Below are 23,610 nucleotides of genomic sequence, written 5' to 3'. Positions count from 1 at the left end.
CAAAAATGTAACAAAAATATTAGTCCTATAAATTAAAAATAAAAATTCAAATTGTTAGTGTAACTTTTCAGACTTGTACTATTTGTCCAATACCATATAATACAGTAACATTGCAAACATACTGCAACTCAGTAAGAAAGCTGGATTAATAACTCTGGAGAATATAGACTAAGCAAGTTCTTAAAAAAGGCAATGCTCTTCAACAATTAACTACATCACAGAACTGGAAATTTCTCAGTGAACACCATATACTTCACATGACATCCTAATAGTTAACTGATGATTGTCACTTGAATGACAGCGTATGTTCTAGGAAGCATCTGGCTAAGAGGCAGTTGAACATCTGTATGTTAAAAGAGGTGATTGAAATTACCTTTTCTGTCTATAAACGTGTAAGGCTTTATGACCTAGTAATTTCTGATCCCCACCTTAGAAAGGACATAAGTGCAGTCTCCATGGTGATCATAATGTTTTTTATCATATGTGGAAATGTGCGAACCTCCCTCTACTGAACATGTTCCTGGACATGACATGTCTTGGCAACTCCACTGGCCTCCATTACAGGTACTGGGGGAGAGAGAATAAAGTTAGATGAAATCATTAACAGTAGTCCAGAGTAAAAGGAATTTCAGCGATGTTAGGTTCAGCTACTTTGTTACTGTTTTTCCCTTGAAGCTGTAGTTTGACACACAACAAATCTAGGTTTAAGACTTTCCAAATCATCCAACACGTGATGCAGTGCATTAAAAGGAGTGACTCTGGTATGCATTCACTTTGCTTATTTAGTTGTTTTCCTTCTTTGGACAGGCGAACTCTCCAGCAACAGGTATTGGATGAGTAATTGCTTGGGTTTTGCAGCTAACATAAACCAAAATGACAAATTAAAATCTCTTCTGGTTTATTATACAAGTGGGTCAGTAACTAACAGAAATGTGACCCCACATCTGCTCCTGATGCAGAGCATATCTGTTTTCTAAACTGATGTGGTAGTGCACAGGGACAGGATTAATAATTGTGAAATCGAGGTTGTATTGTGTCATCCCTTGCTTTCTCCAGAGAAAATAAATATTTGCAAATACATAAATGACTGCAACTTTATTCCCCTTAGAGCAGTCCAAATGTTTGAACAAAATAAACAAAGAAGCATTTTCATTGACTGGTGAGAAATCTAAACATTGTAAAGCCTTGCTTTGATCACATTGAGTTAGAGTACAAAGCTAGTTAAGGCTGTTGCTAAATAAAACAAAGAATGTTCTTTAGGGGTATTTTGGAACTGTAGCGGTCAGTTAAATACACATATCAATTACCAATGATGTAATTGCATATAATAAGCCATTAGACTCATGAAATATATGAGAGGAGACAGTGAGAAAAGTAACAAAGGTTACCAGGAATGACACTGCTCTGAAAAAGAAGTTCCTGGAGCATAGGTGTTGCCATTGTAAACACAGGAGCACTGCTCATGGGGAATGCAGCCAGAATTGTTGACGTCATCAAATACAGTCCCTAGATTAAAAATAGACAAAACCTTGATCAATTAAAGAGGCATTTCCTACACACCATTTTTGTTTTTTACAAATCCTAAATATCTTCTTAGAGACAGATCTACAGCTATTGTGAATGGACATATCTATGCTGAAGAAAGTAGGACTGCCAGTTTGCACAGTGAAGAATTCAACCTTTGTATTCTTAAAATCCACCTGCTTTGAAAGAGGGACTTATTGTAGCACAGGTGGCTTGCTGAGAGACTAGTCTTGATCTGTTTGCTGTTCTGCTTTCCTGCTTTCTGAATATTGCACATGCATTGGCATTCAGGTATCTTTTCTCAGCTGAGACATGACAAATGCTTGTCACTTGCAGCTATGCAAAATGCAAATATAGGAGGCTCAAATGCCATGGAACCTGCCCAAACCCTAAAGGTAAGCTGTTATTGTTCTTTGAGATCAGAGATGTGAGTACATATGAACTTGCCTGGGGGGCAGAAACAACCATCCATACAGTGTTCTTCACAAAACTGAGATCGTTCAGGATTGGTGCAGGTGTCAGCACAGGGGGAGCTGCACTCTTGGTACTGCATGTTGTAAGGACACTTCTTGGCTGAAATTTTAAAGGAGGAGAGAGTTTTTTTTCAGTCAAAAGTATTGCTAGTACACTGTATACGAAAATATATTTATTTACATTTTTCAGCTAGATGTAAAACCACACTAAATGGCAGATTGACCACCAGCTCTCAAAGCTGTCAAATTTAGTCACCTAGATCCGTATTCTACAGTTGGGATGTGCTTCCCATGACTGTCTGGTACTGAACGGGGTCAATGACTGGATTTCTGGGGACAGCAAGGTAATAACCCCACAAAGTCAGCAAGGCCTATGTTTCTACTGAAGGCACCTTTCTTGCAAATACCTGTATTGCTAGTGAAATGCAAGACATAAATTCCTGAAGATTTAATATATTTGCATTTTTTAGATACCATTAGAAGGGCAAAGAGTACCTCATGGGCTTTTGTTTTGGAGCAAATACTGTGACAGTATCAACAGCTACACCCCATGATCTAGTATGTCTCTAATTCAGTGCAAATCTCTACGAAGTTTAGTGGTGCAAACTCCTCACTAACAAGCAAGAGGAGATAAATAAGTTTTTAACCAGCTAAACACCTATGAAGACCCAATCAATTAATAATTCAGAATAAATCCTGCTGTAGCCACTATGAGAAAACAGAAATACAAGCGAGCAAGTACACCTCATTCTTTCTCCTTTTTTTTTTTTTATTTTATTTGCTTCCTTTACTGTCCTAGTACATTAAATAACACTTTGACTCTCAGAGTATCCATAGTGATAGTGACTGTCTTTAATCCAGTTTGCATTAAAACCCTTAGCTCTTTTGATGAAGACTTCATGCTTGAAATTGTATATCAGAACCCTCTGGAGAATACAATTAAATGGCCTGTAATTTCTCATGCATCCTCAGCATCATTGGAGAGCTTGTTGTTTGCTAATTACTGAACATAAAGTAAGGCTATCTCCAGTGATACTTACGGCACAGTTTTGAGGTTCTCCAGTTCAGAGGATGCCCACCAGCATGAGCACACTGCCGGGAGTATTCAGCAAAGGTATGACATATGCATGAAGCATTTTTAGATTTTTCAGAGCGGCACAAGTCATCTTGACAAATCATAATGTACTCTCTAACATCAACTAGGTCATTACACTCTGCGAATGGAGAGCTGGTCAGTGTTCTCTGGCATATGTCATCCTTGGGAGAAAAAAACAAAACAAAACTTCCAGAAAATAGAATGGAGCAATTTTTTGGTATTGTTAGTTTGTATAATTAATACAATCTTATATTGCTTTTTAAGTTGTTTTTCCTGTTGACCCACCTGAAGCTGTAGAAGGGTACAGATAAATTTGAAAAAAAAGTTTAAAAGAATAGTTAAACATGCTTACAAAATTGTCAGTGCAATTATTTGGCAAGGTAGAAGTGGAGTCTTCACAGTATTCTGTTGGCCCATCCATTTTCTGCATATTCCCAAACTCCAAGGCTGTCATCTTAATATCTGTGCAAAAGAAGTTTAATAATGAAGGTTGGGGGGGGTTTGTTCAATGCAACTGCCTGTTACCTTTTTCTCCTCTCAAGAATTCTGCTCAAGACTGGCCAAGGCACACAGTTCCCTTAAGTCTTTAAACCTGATCATCACCAAAGGAAGCAATATATCACTGTCTCAATTTACCTTGCACAGCACCCTGGAAAAAGTAAACATGAGAAAACAATTCTCAGCCTATTGCACCTAGTTGCAAACTGAGATTTTTACCAGAAAAATAGCAAACTGTTTTCAGATAATGTTGAGTCCATGCAGGGAAGAGAGGAAAGAATCTAAACAGGGATTTGGACAATGGAGACTGCTGTGAGACAAGGTTTAGGAAAGAGTTCAAGCTGGGAATAGACAAAATGATGAAGGTAAGGTTTTACTAAGATTATGCAGTTCAGCAGACAAATGTGGATATACCAATTTTAAGACAGAACAGAAACGATAAATTTACTGACTAGACAAATACAACTGCATTGGTTTATTGAATCTATTTCTATATTTATTTATGTTACTACTGAAAAGCTGGCTCATTTTTATGGAGTTAGCTGACTAGGTAAATAAAACCATGGCATACAAGAAATATGTAACCAGTTGTTAGCACCAGTACTATATTTATACTTAAAGTATTAAATTACATTATCTGATCTCTGTACTACATATTTTTTAACAGAGATGGAATCGTATTTTCTGGGTAAATCATTTAACAGGATAGGAAAAGCAATGTTGATCATGTTAGAGTTAAAGGAATACAAAAATAGCATGTTGGAGACTTCAGAAACCATTTTTCATTATTTAAAAAACTTACTGTTTGAATAGAACTCATTGTAAATTGGAAAGCCATTGAAGTCCCCACAAAGTCCACAAGTCTGATTGACATATTTCTCATTCAATTCCAGCTAAAATGACAGGCAGTAAATTGATAGACTTTAGTCTAAACATTCTAAAATACATTCAAGACCACTGAAAGTACCTGCACCTGCTGCCTCTAAGTACTTTTCATCGGCTCTGTGTAATTTTGTTTAGCAGCCTAATTCAAACCTGAGGGATAGAATGAAGATTTGGCTTGGATTTGATTTACAATGCAGAGTCCAAGCTATTGATGCTATTGATGCAGACTTAACTTTTCACTGTAATATCTGTCTTGTTCTCAGCCTCTGTCTCTCTATTCATTCTTAAGAAAGAAAATCAAATCCACAGCAAAAATCAAGTCCTAAGAGAGTGAAATTCTTACAGAAAATGATATTTGAAGGGGTAAGTAGGCCCTGTAACAATGGCAATATGTTAATGATATAATGAAAATGGTTTTTCACCCTATTTTAAGCAGATGTCTGCTATCCACTAGATGTAAATCTGTGTAATTTTCTTTAGGACTAACTGGATGCAAACCTATGTTTATTATGAAAGAATTGCTCAACACTATGAGATGAGAAGGCAATAGTAACCCCCTAAACAGAGAGGGACTGGACTTATCAAAGATTAGCTCTCGGCTCTGAAGCTGTAGACGGGTCCAGGAGAAGTTCTTACCAGGATACTGTCATCTTCATTCCACATTAGCACAATACCCATTTTGCTGACAACTTTCACATAAATGCCGCTTTTCTCTATCAGAATTCCAGATTGGCTGTATGGCAGTTGAACTCTGGGAAAAGGCAGAAAGAATGCTAGGTATTTTCTGATCCAGATGTTTGAATAAGAGGAAAAAAACCCGCTTGTGGTATCCAGCATCTGTAGGGATTCTAAAATAATGCAGTTGTGTGGAAAGAAAAGCAACTAAAATTTAAGATGGTCCAACATTGTCAAATATGAATCTGAATCTGGATCCACCTTCTCAGGATTTTTCATCCAAATTTTATTTTAGAGGTAATCTTTAAGGGAAGGATTGATTTACTGTGGAAGGAATTAATAGCAACTTCTTCATTATTTTGGCAAAGTTGTCAGATCTATTGAAGAACACATAATTTCCCCCACCCAAATACACCAAAGTACTTGGCAAGTTTTAAAAAAACTTCTGTCATTACCAAACAAGTGTTATGATTAAACTTACCTGTTGCTGTTGATCATGACAACACCCTTTGTTAGTTCAGCAGCAACACCTTCAAGTTTCATAGTGATGCGGTTGACTGTTACAGCATTTTCCTCCATTATGCGCCTAATCTGGATGTTGAAATCCTCATAGGGAGCGTTGCAATGGGATGAAAAAACGTAATTACAGAGTCCAGGGAAGGAGAATATGTCTCCATCAAAGGTCTTGAAGTGGAAGTTGCCCCACGTACTGCACACGCGGCCATTGTGAGCAGGATTGGAAGCTGTGAATTAATACTAGCTGTAAAAAAATGACTTAAAATTCCCAGTCTTAACATAGTGAAAGTCAGCTTTTCCAAGGCTTCATTGAATAGTTTTTGCCTGCCTAGCTCCATTTGTTGTTTTCTGTCCCTCTATCCCTTATAAAACTGTGTATCCATTCTTCGCTCACCTTATACCTGTTACTCATCTTATATATCCCATAGTTGTAGTTATGTACAGCTAGAGCTTTACTAGTTGTCCACATTTCAGCTAAGATAACAGTTCAACATTATATTTTTTAATCACCCTTTTTCTCCTCTTAATAATCCATGATTTCCTTTACCCGTGCCTTTCCCTATTTGTATTAGATTCCTCTGCCTACGTCCCCTAAAATTGAAAACTTACTGAATACTTTACTTACGGGTTATTACTGGATTTGTCAGCATTGGCTGGATGATGTTCACCTTAGATGAAACTGTAGCAGAAGTTAGAAAAAAGTAAGAAAGAAACCAGAAACAAATATAATAATATCAGAATTTGCACCTTGAAAGGACTAGAAAGTTAATATAGCAGATCCAATGAAACAATGTTTAACCTGTTTTGTTTTACACTGGCCGTGGATCAGGTCAAAAGTGCATACTAAAATTCAAGATCAGGATAGTTAAATCGTAAGAAATTGCTTTCAACTGTGATGATCTACATTTTCTACCTTTTAATTTTGACTCTTTTATGAAACTCTGTATTGTGTTAGGAGAGGCAGAAATTCACGGTTCTGCATATTGGAGTGCTTCAGACATGTCGAACAGTACAAAAGGTTAAGCTGTATTAAGCTAGTCTGTTACTGGTACAAAAGCATAGTTGCCTTCCCATTACACCTCCTCTTTCTAAGGAGGGAATAAAAACTTTAATTATCCACTTTTTTCTCTGTTTAATATTCTTCTGTTAAGGGCTTAAAAGTCCTTAGAAATTACTGCAAATCTGTTGTACAGGATGATCGCAAATCATTACATGGTAAAAATCAATGAAGTTGCATTTTCATCTTGATTTCCCAACATCAGCCACTGACTTTACAGCTTGCCAGAGTGCTGCCATTTCCTTGTTTTATAAGGAACCAAACGTCCTGCACTTTGATTTTATATATACATATTCATGCACATATGCATACAGCCTCTACAAACACACATCTGTTTTCTTAGTCACCAATTATTATACAAATATAACTGTAATGTCTGTGTTTACTAATTGGTATTTAGTAAATATATTGCTATTCTTATAGTGAGAGAGGCTTTTAAAGATAAATTTATCTTTATTTGACATTACTGTCAATATACTAAGGAGGTTTTTAAGGCATTTTTATTATTTACTAGAGATGTAGCAAATAAACACAAAACCAAATATACGGTATACATGAACATACTATTTTGTTTCTGCTGAACAACCTCAGTGTCTTTGCTTCCTGCTTCCTGTTGGATTTCTATCTGGGCTCCTGTGAAGAAATTGTAAAAAGCATATTAAATACAATATTCTGTGTCTGAACTTTTAAAGAAAAAATTTAGATAGAATAAAAGGACCCAGATACACCTCTGTAAGACAAAGGGTAGAGTCCTTTATCAGATCAGGAAAAAATGAAACAGGCCCCCAAAAAAGGCAAAATGTCATTGTAGAAAGAGGCTTTCTATTACAAATACACAGAGTTTGAAATCTAAATAACATTTCATGTGTGTCTGCTTTTATTTTCTCCCCTTTAAAATTCACTATAAGGGATTCTGATGACTGGATCACAGCCCTTATTTCACTGCTGCACTAAATCCCACTAATATGTGAAACATTTACAGGAAAAATTCACAACATCTAAGAGAGTAATTTGTTAAAATTGCTGTGTAGTAGTTAAGAAAAAGTAAGAAAAGGCACAGGACTGGTTAAAAGAAACAAGGGACTTAGGGCTTCATCCAATAATGGCTGCAGATCTTTATATGCCAGTTTCTTTAGTACCTAAGCGTAGGGCCTTTTTTCCTGGAGCAAATCTAAAGCCTCAGTCAGGGATTAGATTTGCTTTACAGCTGGAGGCAAGAAGGTACCTCTGCGTGATAATACAAAAGCCCATAGCCTGAGCAGTAACCCAGCAGAATAACCAGAAGAACCACGTATCCTGTTCTACCCCTCTTCTCAGTCTGAGATGGTTCAAACTCACATCTCCTCTGCAGAAAACCTTAAGCATCATACTGTAAGTCTATTTGACCAGGGGTTCGTGCTACCCCAGCTGAAGCTGAGACACAATGCTGAAAGCAGTGGGACAGTGACAAAGGAGGAAAAATAGGCCATAGTCATATGACCACATGATTAGGGCACTCAGCTACATCAAAACTGCCCTATTCTTGTGCCTTGCTTCAAGGATTATTTTTGTACCTCCAGTTACATGGTTACTGGATCAACTATGTGAACTGTCTTCCAGATGAGTTGTCCTCTCTATCATGACTCCGTAAGTTTTTAATTCTTTTCTATGCATGGCTCATCAATACCATACCAGAAGAGGCATTGGCAGACTTCTGAAAGATGACAAATACTGACCTCCAGAAAAAGGCTGACCCTGAGCTTCTAAGTCAGTGCTCTAAGCTCTAGTCTTTTATAATTAAATATGGCAGGCATTTCCTGTAAAAGAAAAATGGCTAAAACTTTATTTTGTGAAGGATGGAATCCTGTCAGCACGCGATAACCGTGCTTGGAACATGTTGACTAACATGTACCTATAACCTGCCAAGTTTAAATCCTCAAAGGATTTAGGTAATGAAATGACTAATAGCTGAATACTTATCAGGATTATGTGAATGAGCACTCTAGGTGTCTAAAGAATTTCTCAGTCAAAGAGGAACTGCCTATGTAATTTAGTCCTAAGCTAAGTCCCCCTTTTCCTTATATAATAGGTGGGAAGAATTCACTGACTCAGAACTGGATCCATAACACCCATCTCATTGAACAGGGAGCCACACTGGTGGAAGAGGGGGAAATGTCAAAATCAGGGGTGTGTCATAAACCAAAGTCCCCTTTCATAAAATCATAGAATGGTTAGAGTTGGAAGGGACCTTAAAGATCACCTATTTCCAGCCCCCCCCATGGGCAGGGACACCTTCCACTGGGCCAGGTTGCTCCCAGCCCCGTCCAGCCTGGCCCTGGACACTGCCAGGGATGGGGCACCCACAGCTGCTCTGGGCAGCCTGGGCCAGTGTCTCACCACCCTCACAGTAAAGAATTTGTTCCTAATATCTTATCTAAATCTACCCTCTTTCAGTTTAAAGACATTACCCCTTGTCCTATTGCTACATGCCCTTGTAAAAAGTCCCTCTCCAGCTTTCTTATAGGTCCCCTTCAGGTACTGGGAGGCTGCTATAAGGTCTCCCTGGAGCCTTCTCTTCTCCAGGCTGAACAGCCCCAACTCTTTCAGCCTGTCTTCATAGGAGAGGTGCTCCAGCCCTCTGAGCATCTGTGGTGCTTACATTCCTTGCTGAGCGTTTCTCCCAAATTAAGATCCTCAGCCTAGATACCTCCATGAAATCTGGACAACTACATTTGCCTTAAAAATAACCAGATCAGGAACACATCATTGTTATTATTATTATCATTATTATTATTGTAATTATTACTGTTGTTGTTATTGTTATTATTATAATTGTTATTATTATTGTTGTTGCTATTGTTGTTGTTATTATCATTATTATTGTTATTGTTACTATTCTAATGTAACTTCTGGCTGTGCCCATCATGTAAGCAGAATGAGTACTTGATACTAGAGCTGAAGGATCTTTGTCTGAAGGGATTCAAGCCCGGGAGACTGATGGCTTTGGAGGACAGGATTCTGGGCAGCCTCACCATATCTAGAAGTTGCTGCAGTGCCTGCAGGTTCTTTCAGACTGAAGCTTTTAAATTTTTTCTCACTAACTTTATGTGTGACAACTAGTGATATAAAAAGAAGTAACTTAAGACAGAGTTTAACCATTTTCCATTTCCTGTTAGTCTTTCAGTATCACAGATAATACCATTATCCTCATTTCCTGAGGGTACTGAGGCAGCTGGTGGAGGAGCTTGCCAAGCCACTCTCCATGATTTATCAGCAGCCCTGGTTGACTAGAGGAGTCCCAGAAGACTGGAGGTTAGCCAGTGTGACGCCCATCTACAAGAAGGGCCAGGAGGAGGATCTGGGAAACCACAAGCCTGTCAGCCTGACCTTGGTGCTGGGGAGGGTTATGGAGCAGATTGTCCTGACCACCATCATACGGCACATGCAGGACAGCTGGGGCATCAGGCCCAGCCAGCACAGGTTTATGAAAAGTAGGTCCCACTTGATGAACCTGATATCCTTCTAAGACAAGATGACCTGTCTAGTGGATGATGGAAAGGCTGTGGATGTTGTCTACCTGGACCTTAGTAAAGCCTTTGACAACATCTCCCTCAGCATTCCCCCGGAGAAACTGGCTGCTCATGGCTTGGGTGGCTGTACTGTTCACTGGGTAAAAAGCTGGCTGGCTGGCTGAGCCCAAAGCATTGGAACAGGCTGCCCAGGAAGGTGGTGGAATGACCATCCCTGGAGGTATTAAAAAAATGCATAGATGTGGTTTTTAATGACGTGGTTTAGTGATGGACTTGGCAGTCCTGTGGTAACAGTTGGACTTCGTGGTCTCGAAGGTCTTTTCCAGCCTGTATGATTCTATGATTCTATGATATGGTTAGGTAAATGCATTCATATCATTATAATTGATACTGATCAGGTGAGACAAATTCCTCTGTAAGTCTTACAAAAAGGTCAGAATTTGCTCTCAACCAACACATCTACGGGAATCTCAGCAGGCACAGAATCATAGAATGTTTGTTTATTCTAGCATGAGAACCTTTGTAACAGAGAAAAATAGCATATACATGTATTCTCGGTCTGTTAATTTTTCTCAAGGAAACGGCAGGGTCTTTTGTTTACTTAGCAAATACATATTTCCCAAAGAAGTTCTAGCTGCATTGGTTTACTTAGCAATTGCATAATGCCACGTTGTTGACCATTATAAAAGTAAGTGTCTTTCAGTTGTAAGAATAGTCAAGATAATTTACTATTTGATAATTTGGAAACTGACCTAGTTATTAAGTATTTCTGGATGCACCGTGCTAAGTCTATATCCAGCTGCGAATAGTCAAGCACAGAATGTTTGTGGAGGTGGCATGGGATTAGGCCAATATCCTTTAGTCACTCAGGACATCTGAAAATACTTTCCACAGAGTGTGATTCAAATGAAGAGGAGTTTTCTGGACACTGTCTAACACACACTTTTCAAAGCAATTATCAGGTAACATTGGGTAGTACAAATAATGTTCTTGTTCAGTGAGTGACTGAAGATGCTTTTGGCTGACGCTGCGTGAATCTAAACGTAAGCTTATACTCTTAAGTGACTGTTGTATTTTGTGGTTAAATCAACTTGCCCGTATTTTAGTGTTTATTTCACAAACTATAAAGGAGCCTAAAATTATATTTGCACTTGTCAACCTTTTGAAAATGATAAGCAAGATAAATTTACATAAGCAGTCTGAAGATTTAAAAATGTTAGTTGACAGGGCAGTAATTGCTGTAACTGAAAGGGACTGACTTGGCAAACGGGCATTCATGCAAGTAATTTCAATTTGAGTGGTCCCATTGACTTAATAGGGCTACTCATACTAATAACAACTGTCAAGACCAGCCTGATGGATATAATATTGACAGGAGAAAAACCACATACAAAATGACGGATTGCATGTGTCAAATAAATCTCCCAGTCCTGCTCACACTCAGTATCAGTAATTTATATAAATATTTGGCATAGGGTATTATCAATGCACAATTAGTTACTGAAAATCATTGCCACGAATATTCCTTTCTGGTCTATTTGCAAAAAGAAGTTGCAAGAGATCTTGAGGAATCTGGTATTAGCTCCTGGTAGATGACAAGATACTGGGAAAGACTGACCAGTGGTCTGATCTTGCAACTGGAAAATACAATGTTTTAAATTTCATAAAAAACCCAACATTCATAACCATTCCTAATACAAAATGCAACAGGAATAAAATGCTTTTGTAAGGCATAAGCGATATGAAAACCTGGCATTTTAAGACATGATTAACTGTTCTTTTGGATTTGATCTTCAAGGTTACCTTCCAAATGTAGTTCTACCCAGTAGTTTGAGGCATTATTAAATTAAATCAGTCCAGTTAATAGACAGACATTACATATTTAATGTAAACTGAAAAAAAAGATACAAAGAACGCAACCATCTGTTAAGTGAAACAATAAAATTAGTGTAGTTGTTTAAAATATATTACTATATCTAAAGAGAGTATTTTTATTTTCCCAATAAAAAAGAGAACTTCTTACCTATCTGATGGATACAGCAAACTGCTAACAAGAAAGCCCATTTTTGTACCCATATCCACCTGCCAAACCCCATTTCGAGTGGAGTCTGGCACAAGGATGTTGGGTCTAAAGTTGGTCAGGAGGAACAATTCCCTTGTACTCTGTCAGTCTTATATAGTAGGTGACTTTGGCTTCAGTCCCAGACTGATTCACAGAGTCTAGAAAGGTGGGGTTTGGGGGATTTTAGCAAATGAACAGGTAAACAGAGGATGCTCTTCCTTCCTCAGAAAGTGGCCAATGGTATTTGCATTTTGGGCCGAGTATATATGTACATATATTTTGTTAAGGTTCAGCTTAATGAAGAAACAGAACATGACTGCAAATGAAACACAACTCCTCCTCCACAAATAACAGGCCCTAGAACAAATTTAATTTGGTGCTGCTTTACAGTTATGCAGATAGCACGCAAGTAACTATTACAAGTTTTTCAATACTGTAACTGATGCCAGGCAGCTCCTTGGCAAAAAAGGATTTCTGAAGTCTGAGGAGGCATGGAGTACTTCATATGTGGGGACCCAGCATTAGGAAGTCACTCTGTGCCTCTTGGGGCAGCTAATCTTCCTGTAAAAAGAACAGACTAAAAACCTTGAAGGGTCCTGCGCTATGACACGGTCACACTGCGTGTAAGCCAGGGAAACTCTTCTGTGTGGCACAGACGAGCATTAGGCACCTGTTTGTGGAACATTAAGCCAGCTTCACCTAGATTATATCCTACATTTATTACAGGTGGGCTTAAACCATGAAATCTACTTCTGAATTCTCTGTATAATCTGATTTTGCCTTCTTGTAGAAAATACCAGTAGTAATTTTAGGCAGCCTTACACTAGCTTTGTATGGAAAAAAAAAAGAGTTAGATTGATTATGGCCTGTAACCATGATAACATTGTTTCAGTATCATTCCTGCATAATTCTGTTTACAACCATGGACTTACAAGGACTACAACTTAGAGAAACAGGCAATGATTCAGGCCTGTAAGACTTGTCAGTAGATGTTTTAATGTACTTTTTTACTGAAGGTTGCCTTTTTGCAGTTCTACTGGATTATAATTTCAAAAGCAGGACATGTCACTTTATCCTTCTTTTTTTGGTTTGGCATTGGAGATAGGTAGGATGATTGTTCTGGGCAGATTGCTGTCTCTTTCAAAGGTCAGTAGACCTTATGGTAAAAGATGGACAAAAATGTTCAAAGTTAGTGAAACCATTATTTTAAAACTGCTAGATATGGTGAAAACAACGCACAGTCCAGCACTTGGTATACACATAACATTTACCCTCGGTTCATCTTCATCTTCAGCCTCCTGCCAGTTTACAAGAACAGCTGGTGGATGCAAAAATCTTCATCATAACAAATGGAATGAGAGCTGCTGCTCAGTGAGGGTTTTAGCAAGAGGTACATGGGTAGTATAGTTGGGGTGGGGGAGCCACAGAAGAAGCAAAAAAAAAAAAAAAAAAAAAAAAAAGTAAAAAAGTATACTAGAATGTGTAGAGATGCAGAAAGGACTTTTTTGCATAAAATGGGACAGTATTATCTTCTGCCTGTCTGGTAAGATTCAGTTCAGCAGTCTCTGCTGATGTTTGCCATTTCTGCTGAAGCAGGGGAAAGAAACCAAGTCAGGAAGGTGTCTTAACTGTAAAATGTGATCACAGCTGATTGCCTAATTTCCTTGGGTTCTTAACAAAATCCTACCCTGCAATTAAAAATTTTTAAATATTTCCGTAAAGGAATAGGAGAGTATAATACAATGTTCCATTCAGGTGTTACTGAACTGTGTCAATTTTTTCCCATTTATTTCAGTTCAGCCCTTATTTCCACTTTTGTTTAGTACTAAATATATTAGAACCGCACTCATTTAGTATTATAAAATGAACAAAAATGAATTCCTTTATGAAATATCTGGATTTGATTTTTGGACTGAAATCAGTGGTAGCTTCCTATGGCAAGGTTGGGGTACTTTGGCCTGCTGTATCATGAAACATGTTCCCTGTCAAAATATCCAGGATGTTTAATGAAGTTACATCTCCATAATCAGCAGTAAGCTGTTTACACACCTTAGATCTGTATCTTCATGCTTCAGCAGACCAGGAGAAAAGATTGGATTTCCTGTCCATAGAACGTTGTTTTATTCTGTGCTAGTACTGATAATAAACGTAAATTCATCGGTACATAGTGAAGGCAAATGATATCTTGTTTACGTGACCAGTTAGCTGTATTAAATATATATACACTAGTTCCACGTAAGCAATTAAACAAGCCATCCAACAAACTAGGCTTTCAGCAACTCGTGTGTGCATACCTTTAGCAATGGGCGACATGGGATGGTCAGAAGTAGCAGAGCTTGCTTCCCTTCTCAGTTATACCCACCCCTACATGAGGAGAGTAACAGAATACCAGGATTTTCTTGTGTTACTTTAAAATACTTGGAGAGAGTTTCTTGTTTCTCATTGGGTATACTAGAGCAAGGGACTACTGATAAAGGGAGGAGTTTTCTGAGGGGGCAATTAGTGCTTCTGATACGTGGTGAAGTTGAGGAGGGTGTCTGTATCTAAGATGACTAGGTATCAGTGGGGTCAAGGCTATTCTTTCTTTTGCCCTGTGTCTTTTTTTGGAGTTGTTGTCAAGCAGAGTGCTTGTATCAAATGCTTCTTTCTTCTAAGATAGTTTTTTGTTTTCACTCATTATAACTCTTTGTGATTAAAACAATGTAATTCAAACTTGAATATGCTGCTTCACTAAGCATTTACCAGGGCATGGTATTATAGAGCTGTTGTGAAATTTGTCCCAGTTGTATTTGAAGGTGTTCTTCAAAAGCTGTCGCTCAGATATTTTTCTCAAAACTTTACATATTCTGGAGGTGTTGTGATAGCTACTGCTGAGACTGAAATTTTTCACCTCCAGGGAGTAGTGGTATTGAAATGATGTTCTACTGTTCAGCTTATCTAACCACACAGCCTCTTTCTCTTCCTCCCTCTCCACCACAAGGAGTGGGTGAAATTGCTAATAACAAAACAGGTACGGAAGAAATTCAGGTCACTCTGTTAGGTAGCTTATGAGATTTTTAGAAATTATCAGGCTATGAGATTTTACTGCTTGCTGGGGAAATCATATACATAGATGAGAATATCACAAAACCCAGAAGGGTTTAAGTAAAATTGTTCATTGATCACATGGGTAATAGCTCCAAGTAGTTCTTGTAGATTAAAAATGTAGCGGGAGGACTTCTGAGTTTTCCAGATGGTACAGTGAAAAGAGCTTACCTATGCAGGCAGGGAGAATCAAGCTCTCCTTTTCAGTTGCATGAGGGGAAAGAAACCCCAGAAACAAGTCCTGAAGTATGTTGATAACAGGAACGGAAGCAGCTGTCTTTATTGTTAATGTAAACCACAAATCCACTAAGGGACCACGGTTTTGGTATTGTCTGGCCATAAACCAAAGCACTTTCATTTGCAGGAGGGAATGTTCAGGGAGGTGTTGAAGGCATTTTTGTTTCTTCCTTGGGTTTTTTTCTGTTTTTCTCAGGTTTTAATGTGTGTGAAATCCAGAAGCTTATATTGACATCTCGGTGTCAAAAAACATTGAAATTAATTTAGGATATTGTTGGGTTGATATAGACCAGCTCATTTTGTAGGAGGTTATTGGAAATTAATTACAACAGTTAAGGATACAGCTGACAAATATTCGTCTGATTCTTATTTTCAAAAATCTATACCAATGGATTGTTCACTGAAAGTGCCTCTTGTAATAGTAAATCAAATATATGTGTTATTTGACCCATAATTCTGACAATGGGTATATTCTCTGCAGTTTTACCTTTTCATCTTGGTTTCTTGCATAGAAGTATGGCCAAGATGTGAGACATTGCTTATACTACTTTAATGTAAAATTTTGAATGCCACATAAAATGTGAATATCATATATACTGTGAATACTATAATTACAACTTGAAAGTAGATCATATAATATGAGGGTGGAAGTTAGAAAGTGGTAGTATTAAGGCATTAAGAAAACCAAAATTCATCTGCCTTCTCTCTTCAAATTACAACTCCACTAGTGTTGAGAACTTCTACCTCCTCACAAGTATGATAAACCAGAGACAGCTGGGACCTGGGAAAAGCTGCATTGTGCCTCAGATTTGTGAAGACCTTACTTGCCACGTGAACTGGGAAAATGAATGAATAGTTGGATTGGCCAAAGAAGAGAATATTTATTGTGGTGTGGAAAGTAAAGTAATGACAGCCTGCAATTAACGTAAACCAAGTTGGCATTAACTTAAGCAGAGAATCCGGCACACCCTTTCCACCTAGCTCTGTAGAGGTTTCGATGCTCTCTGTGGTTTGCCCTGGTAATGCTTTTCTCAGCTTTCTCTGATTGCCTCAACTGTTCTTTCCTTCCATCAGTCTACAGGTGACTCACCAGGGTTTTGCTTTCCAGCCCTACCCAGGGGTTCAAGCTCACTTTCCACCCTTTTTTTTTAATGGCTTCTTACCTTCCCGCTAATAAATAAATGCACTGCCACTGTGGAAGAAAATGGTGGACACACTCTGGCCACAGGTTCTTTGCCTGGTTCTTGGAATAGATGATGCAGTCTGTTTTCTGTTTAGTACAGCATGTCACATCACCTAAGAATTATCTCAGAGAGGCTTCTCTATGGAAAACAAAGCTGCACATAGCCTCATGGTGAAAAGCACATGGAGCATTAAACTTTTACAATGAATGGCAGATGAGCTCTGTGTTGTATGTGGCTGTTACTGCTTTTCAGTTTGTTACAGTAACTTTAGAACTGGCTGTGCAAGGTACTGTGGGACACAGAAAACTGGCTGTGGAGATCAGATCATTTAAATGGAAAACAAGTGAGAGAAAAGCAAGAGGAGTGAAGGTTAGAAGAAACAAAGTAACTTGCCTCATTTGTCAGTGACATTAGTCATAGTTTCTTAATTGCAGAGTGACACCTTAAGTGCACAGTTGTGCTGTCTCCCCTTTTCTTGATTCTGTTTCAAAGGATTTGGAAGAGAACCCTGTAACTGGTGTGTTGAACTGTTGACAGTCAAGGAAAAGCAGAGCAAGAGCTCTGCTCACTTTAACTAAGGCAAATGAAAGATGCAAGGAAAATAAATGAACATCATGTCTAATACCTTGGCAACAATGGCTTCTGTGCATTTCAAATTGAAATTGAATTAATGAAATGTGGTAATTTGTGTTGTGGTTTTCAAATATAATAGCTCTTCTTAAGCATGCATCTTGCTTGACTTCTACGCGGTCAGTATATAATCTACGTGAGCTCAAACCTTCTTTCTCATTGTGATTCTTGCTCCTGGGCTTTAACTATGTGAGTACCCAGCTGTACTGGCTGAATCATTTTTTTAGCTAATTGCCATCCTTGAAAAATATCTGGAAAAACATTTAATAGCTTTGCTGGCAGAAAGCTGCTATGTCTTGGCTTATCTCAATATTTTTGATTGTTGGGTACTATTTTTTATAAATTGGGAAAATGTATATATCTATGTGGAGAATCATTTTTACCAGGTTTAATGTCCTTAGGTTCATCATGCACTTCATTCAGCTGAAAACATAACTTTTCCATTGTACATGCTATCTGAAAACTCAGCTGGTACATTTTCACCTTCAGTATTTGCTGGGTTCTCACAGTATTGGGGTGGTGTTTATAGCTCTCATTTGGTTTGTCTGGCTGGATTTCAGTTTTGTTTTCCTCTTCTGCATAGTGCTGAGTGAGCTTTTCCAGACTAATTTCACCACTGATGCTTTGTTATCTGTTTGGCATTCACTGTCCTATATGTTGTTATGCTTTTCCCTTGCCTGTGCATGTTTTCTTCATCTCATAAATTGCTTATTCTGTGTGATATTAATAACATATATGAGCCAAATATGGCCTTTTGAATCCTTGGTGGGAGGCTTAGATATAGTTCATTTTTTCCCTTATTTTTCTTCTTCACGAGCTTGGCATAATTATTTCTCCTGCTCCAGTAATTGCATGTAGCCCCTTATTTTAAAGATTTTTTTTTTTTTTTCCTAAAGCACTCTCAAGTTTTCATTTGCATTTCTTTGCCTACTTCAGAATCTGCTGTTGATCACATTTTGGTGTATTTTCCTTGTATTGTGAGGCTTTCTCGGTGATAATCGATGAATCATTTCTGCATCTGTTACACAAAAAACTATTCACATTTGAGTATGTTCATTACCGCTGCACTTATCCTCAGTGCTTGACAGACTAAGTTTGTGCCCATATTGGTAGGTAACTTTAAGTCTGATGACTGAATGTGGGGACCAGGCTCTTGGTTTAACTCCTGTCTGCAGTGCTGACTGAGTTTAGAGGCTCAGTTGAACTGCTGAAGGAGCCAAGCTTTTCATCCCTTATGTCCTTGTCTGCCCTAATCTTCAGATTAATGGAAGTTACCTGGCATCCATCCTGAGCAGACAAACAACAATGCAACAATTCAGTTTTCAGTTCATGGCTCTTCTGCTCCTTCTTTCCATGTCTGTCTTCAATAGAGAGTACAAGACCAATCTACAAGTTGAGAAAAGTCTTATGCAGTCCAGTTAACAAATAAAAGCTCAGCATAGATAGTCTTGTTGTGGGCTACCAAGTGTGCAGCAGAGTCTGCCTGTTTTGGGATAGCTGATGCTAAAGACTATCATGGTAGTTGCCACGCTCTCGGCTCTGTGACACTCTGTTCTGCCCCATTAGTTAAGATGCGATTCCCAAGCAGTTCAAACCCACCTAAAACAGAGCTGCTGCTATCACCTTTTCCCCGGCACTGGCTACACGTCCACTTCCTCCCTAGCTCCAGCCTTGGCACTCTTATGGCCCCCACAGTGAACCAGGTTAGTGAATAGCCTGCCTGGCTCCAAAATTTCATTGCCCTTTTCTGCAAGATTATCCAGCATGACTTTAATTATTTTCTAAAGTTTTGACAACTATAGAAATCAATCATTTTTTGTGGCTTATTATCTATTGTTTCTCCAAATTCTTGAGTACATAAACTGAAAACACATCTTTTATAGATAATGTATTTGTGGCTTGAAATTTTTTGGAGGGAGCTTCTAGGACTTCGTACAAGCCCTCCTTGTCTTCTCATAACACATCTAGATGCTGCAGGAGCACCTGTAAGCTTTTCCCTTTCCTACTAATTCTGTTTCAGTCTTTCTTTTCCTCACTTATTTCTATTTCAATTTCAGAGCTCCACTTTAACGTTCAAAAATCACCATGAGATTGCTAAATGTGCTCCTGTCTGCTCAAGGCTAGGGAACCAGTGTTCTAGTTTAATTCCTTTTTCTATATATAGTCATCTTTCATCAAATTCTTCCTAAAAGTAGGATTTTCTGGATCCCTAGGCATTGTCCTATACATAAGACATCACAAGGGCTTCCATGTCCATGGATAGGCTGTGAGCCATGTAGCTGTGGCTATACTACACTGTTACAATGTTCTCTGAATGCTATCTGTCAAAACGTATTCAAAACACGGTCCAGCCTGGCTGTGAGTACAGCACCTGTGCTCTGTGTTCTTATCTAGCAAAAAGAATAAGAGAAGCAAAGAATGGATGTGAATTTGGTGTTATCTTGCCCCAGTCTAATCAGGCAAAGAAGCTAGGCAGGAATAGGTTTAAGCAAGCTTCTGCTTTCCACAGACTGAAGCATCATCCTTTATTTTAGGACCAAACAAAAATTATGGGACAGCAAAGTGCTGCCTGCCACTGCTGGGGTACATAAAGAGCTGAACTGAGTTTCAAACCACTTGCAACTCATTCAAAGTACTTAAGCAGAAATACCCAGCTTTTGTTCCCTATGTCTGAGTATGAGCATGAATAGGACACAATTAATGGTAAGAATCTTGATGTTTCTCCTACTGCACTGTTTGCTTCCAGTTGCAGCAAAAGTTTTCACTATATTAATTGCTGTTATCATTTTACTGCTAAGATGAGTTTTAATTTTAACTATTTTTCTGTGCAAACAGAAAGAACATCCAAAGCAACTCACACGTGGTTTAAATTAATTGCCATTCTGCATATGGTATTTAAGGGCCAGTCAAAGTAGAACACTGATGGATCTCATGCAGTCAGGATTTGCTGCAAGTCACCCATTCTGTTTATTCTTTGCACATCGTAACCTTTCTGTCTATGCACGTGTATGCATGTATATGCATGTTGCTCTGCTAGTTTACTGTAATGAATATATTGCAGCTGCTGAAGGAGATGATCCTGATAGCTGTAATGGGGTTTGTTTCTTCACTTCTAGTCTCAAATTCACAAAGAGAATTTGAAATGAACCAAGCTTTATTTCTTCTCATTTCTGTGACATACATCTGTAAAGAAGAAGGGAGTATCTGCAACTTTAGCAATCTCATTTCATCCAAATTCAACTGTATTTAAGGGCCACTTCCAATAATGGTGCTGACTGATCTGTAGAAACATTGCAAAGAAACAATAAAAAACTTTTTTTGCAGCTTTCTGAACATAATGAGCAAGATTCTGATTTCATTTCCATGCTTGTATGTCATATCCAAAGGTATTCAGGTACTCTGCTTACAGATAAGAAGCTTAAGAATCAGACTAAATGCAGATAGTGTGGTATTGAAGTGACTTAGTTAAGACAGGAGGTCTGAAGAGGTGGTCTGAGATCCTGAAGGTCATAATCCAAACACCTGTCCATACAGGCTCTTTATGAAACTCTTAAATAAGATTTCTTAAAATTTGTGGGTTAAGGTATGAACTGTTTGGATCCTATGTAGGAAGGGTAGACTTTAATATGAAAATCAATCCCTGGGAATATAAATCTTGCTTCCATCTCATTACTGAGCTTGTTGATTCTCTGTCAGGAAACAGCAGGCAACGGTGTGAAGGGCTGTGAATTTTCTCCACCACTTTTTTTCATGTGCTGATGCGTTTCCATGCACCTCAGCTGCATACTCTACAGCAGCCCTCACTCCTGTGCCTAACCCTTCAATCCCACTATTAGCTACAGACTGCAAACAGCCTCCTCTGCAACTCCAAGCTGTTTGTACTCACCCAAATGTCCTAACAAATGCTCTTCCAACTTCCTTTTAAATTCAACATGTGCTGTCTGCAACATCATTACTTGTACTCCAGTATTCACCTGCCTATTGCTTCATAAACCCCTCCACACAAGAGTATCTCATGCTTTCTGACCCTTCATTAAGAGAAGAATCTTGGACACATGCTTGCTGTGTACACTTGAAGCGGCCTCTCATTCTCAGTCACTGTTTCTGGCTACAGAAGGATGTCTTGCTCTTCTGAAAAGGGAAAGTGGAGAGGGTTATAATATGCGTATAAAAGAAGAGGAAGTATCAGGAAAGCAACTGAAGAAGCAGAAGTAGAGTTGTGTTCCACCAAGACATGTCTTCCAGCTCTGATAACAGCAATCCCTAGTTGCAGGTTATTGTAGCTCAAGTAACTATTCAAATCTGTTAACTCTTCTTTTGATAGCATCTAAGTAATAAGTAAACATCAAATTAGCTTATTAAATAACATTGCATATAAAAGTGCTTGAAATCTCATCATAATGAAAAAAAGAGGATACAGCTCTTTTCATTATATGTTTCTTAGGGTATCCCACACCCATACTATCCTGAGACAGTGTAGTTCGTTGTCTGTGTAGAGCACAATATCTAAATTCATAAACCATAAATTCATAAGTTCATAGTACTTAAGACTAAGATCAAGCGTTTTGAACAACCTGTTGAGCTTTCCCAATCCATTTGTTGATAGAGTAGGTAAAGCAGTTAAACTGTTTCAAACCGCTTGCATCTCATTCAGAGTACTTTGGGAAACAAGCAGAAATACTCAGCTTTTATGTCTGAGTATGAATGTGGGTAGGACACAAATCACAGTAAAACTCTTTATGTATATTGCAAGAAATGTAATTAGAAATGATAGCAAAATAAATTGGCTCTAATTCAGAATTGAAGTGGTGGTGTAATCAGTAACAGGAATCTGATGGGGCTGTGGTCTCTTACAGGAGTGGCTATGGCAGTCTGCTGAGAGTTGTAAGTTCTTGGATTTCTTTTCAACTTTATGATTTCCTTCTGGAATGCCAATGTGTGAAAGTCCTCGGTGTGTCTGATTTCTCTTCTATCTTTTGCCTGGCTAAAATAATGTTATTATAAATGTCTCAAGAAGGAACTAACGAATTCTACATTTACATACTAGTATGATAGGAACTTGATACTGCTTGTTACTGGAGTAAAAATCTCTAATTATTGGAAATCAGTAATAAAAATGCTAACCCTTTCCACCAGATTTTGGTGTGCAGAGGGTAGAAATGGGCTCTTCCACCTGCAATGACTTTGTTATACCTTGGCACTAGGAGCAAATTACAGTTTCTTTTAGGCTGTCCTAATTTGAGCAAAGGAACTAGTCCTCTCTTGTTCCACTCATGAAAGCAGTGTTTCACCTCCTGCTTTGACTGTATTAACACTCAGATGAAACCAAACATCGGCTGTGCCATGTCCTTCCATACACTGATGCACATACAATGCCTTACATATATCCCTTATGGTTCACAGGTCAGTATCACAGCAGCCCTGACCTTATAGAATCATAGAATCATTTGGGTTGGAAAATACCTTTAAGATCATCAAGTCCAACCATTAACCCAACACTGCTAAATCCACTGCTGAATTGTGCTTCTAAGCATCATATCTAGACATTTTTTGAACAATACCGGGGATGGTGATTCCACCACCTTCCTGAGCAGCCTGTTTCAATGCTTGATCACTCTTTCAGTAAAGAAATTTATCCTAATATCCAATCTCCGCCTCTCCTGGCACAACTTGAGGCTGTTTCTTCTTGCTCTATCACTTTTTCCCTGAGAGAAGAGATGGACCCCCACATGCCTACAGCCTCCTTTCAGGTAGTCATAGAAAGCAGTAAGGTCCCCCCGAGCCTCCTTTTCTCCAGGCTAAGCAACCCCAGCTCCCTCAGCTGTTCCTCATAGGACTTCATCTCTAGACCCTCCACCAGCTTTGTTGACCTTCTTTGGACACGCTCCAGCACCCCAATGTCTTTCTTGTAGTGAGGGGCCCAAAACTGTTACAGTGGTTCTGTGATATTTCAAAGGATAATTTCAACGTAATGTGTAAAGTTTCAAGCCACAAACCTGACCAACTAAAAGGGTTTTTAGGCACATTTTTTATATTTGAAAGGCAAATAGACTTCTTTTCTGCTTGCTTTCAAGTTTATAAGAGGAGTTTTTCCATTGTATTCGGTTTGAACATAATCACGTCAGCTATGAGGGAATGTTTTTGAGTCTCTTACGTAATACAATGTATTGTTGGATTAAC

The 23,610-nt window shown here is 38.5% G+C and overlaps 1 protein-coding gene across 1 annotated transcript in view; it reads right to left on the bottom strand.

Annotated features, from left to right (window-relative positions):
• The window catches only part of LOC102053301 (mucin-5AC), a 44,499-nt gene extending 32,170 nt beyond the window's left edge, over window positions 1-12,329 (bottom strand). The window contains 10 exon segments of the mRNA XM_055722578.1: window positions 429-567; window positions 1,389-1,506; window positions 1,972-2,097; window positions 3,038-3,254; window positions 3,446-3,555; window positions 4,394-4,484; window positions 5,113-5,227; window positions 5,633-5,894; window positions 6,293-6,346; window positions 12,257-12,329. Of these exon segments, the coding sequence (XP_055578553.1) occupies window positions 429-567; window positions 1,389-1,506; window positions 1,972-2,097; window positions 3,038-3,254; window positions 3,446-3,555; window positions 4,394-4,484; window positions 5,113-5,227; window positions 5,633-5,894; window positions 6,293-6,346; window positions 12,257-12,329 (1,305 nt within the window).
• Window positions 12,330-23,610: the final 11,281 nt, after the last annotated feature.

This window comes from Falco cherrug, chromosome 10 (genome assembly GCF_023634085.1).
Source record: "Falco cherrug isolate bFalChe1 chromosome 10, bFalChe1.pri, whole genome shotgun sequence".
NCBI lineage: Eukaryota > Metazoa > Chordata > Aves > Falconiformes > Falconidae > Falco > Falco cherrug.
Note: the sequence above shows the minus strand (reverse complement) of the source record. Positions and strands in the feature narration are given on the sequence as shown.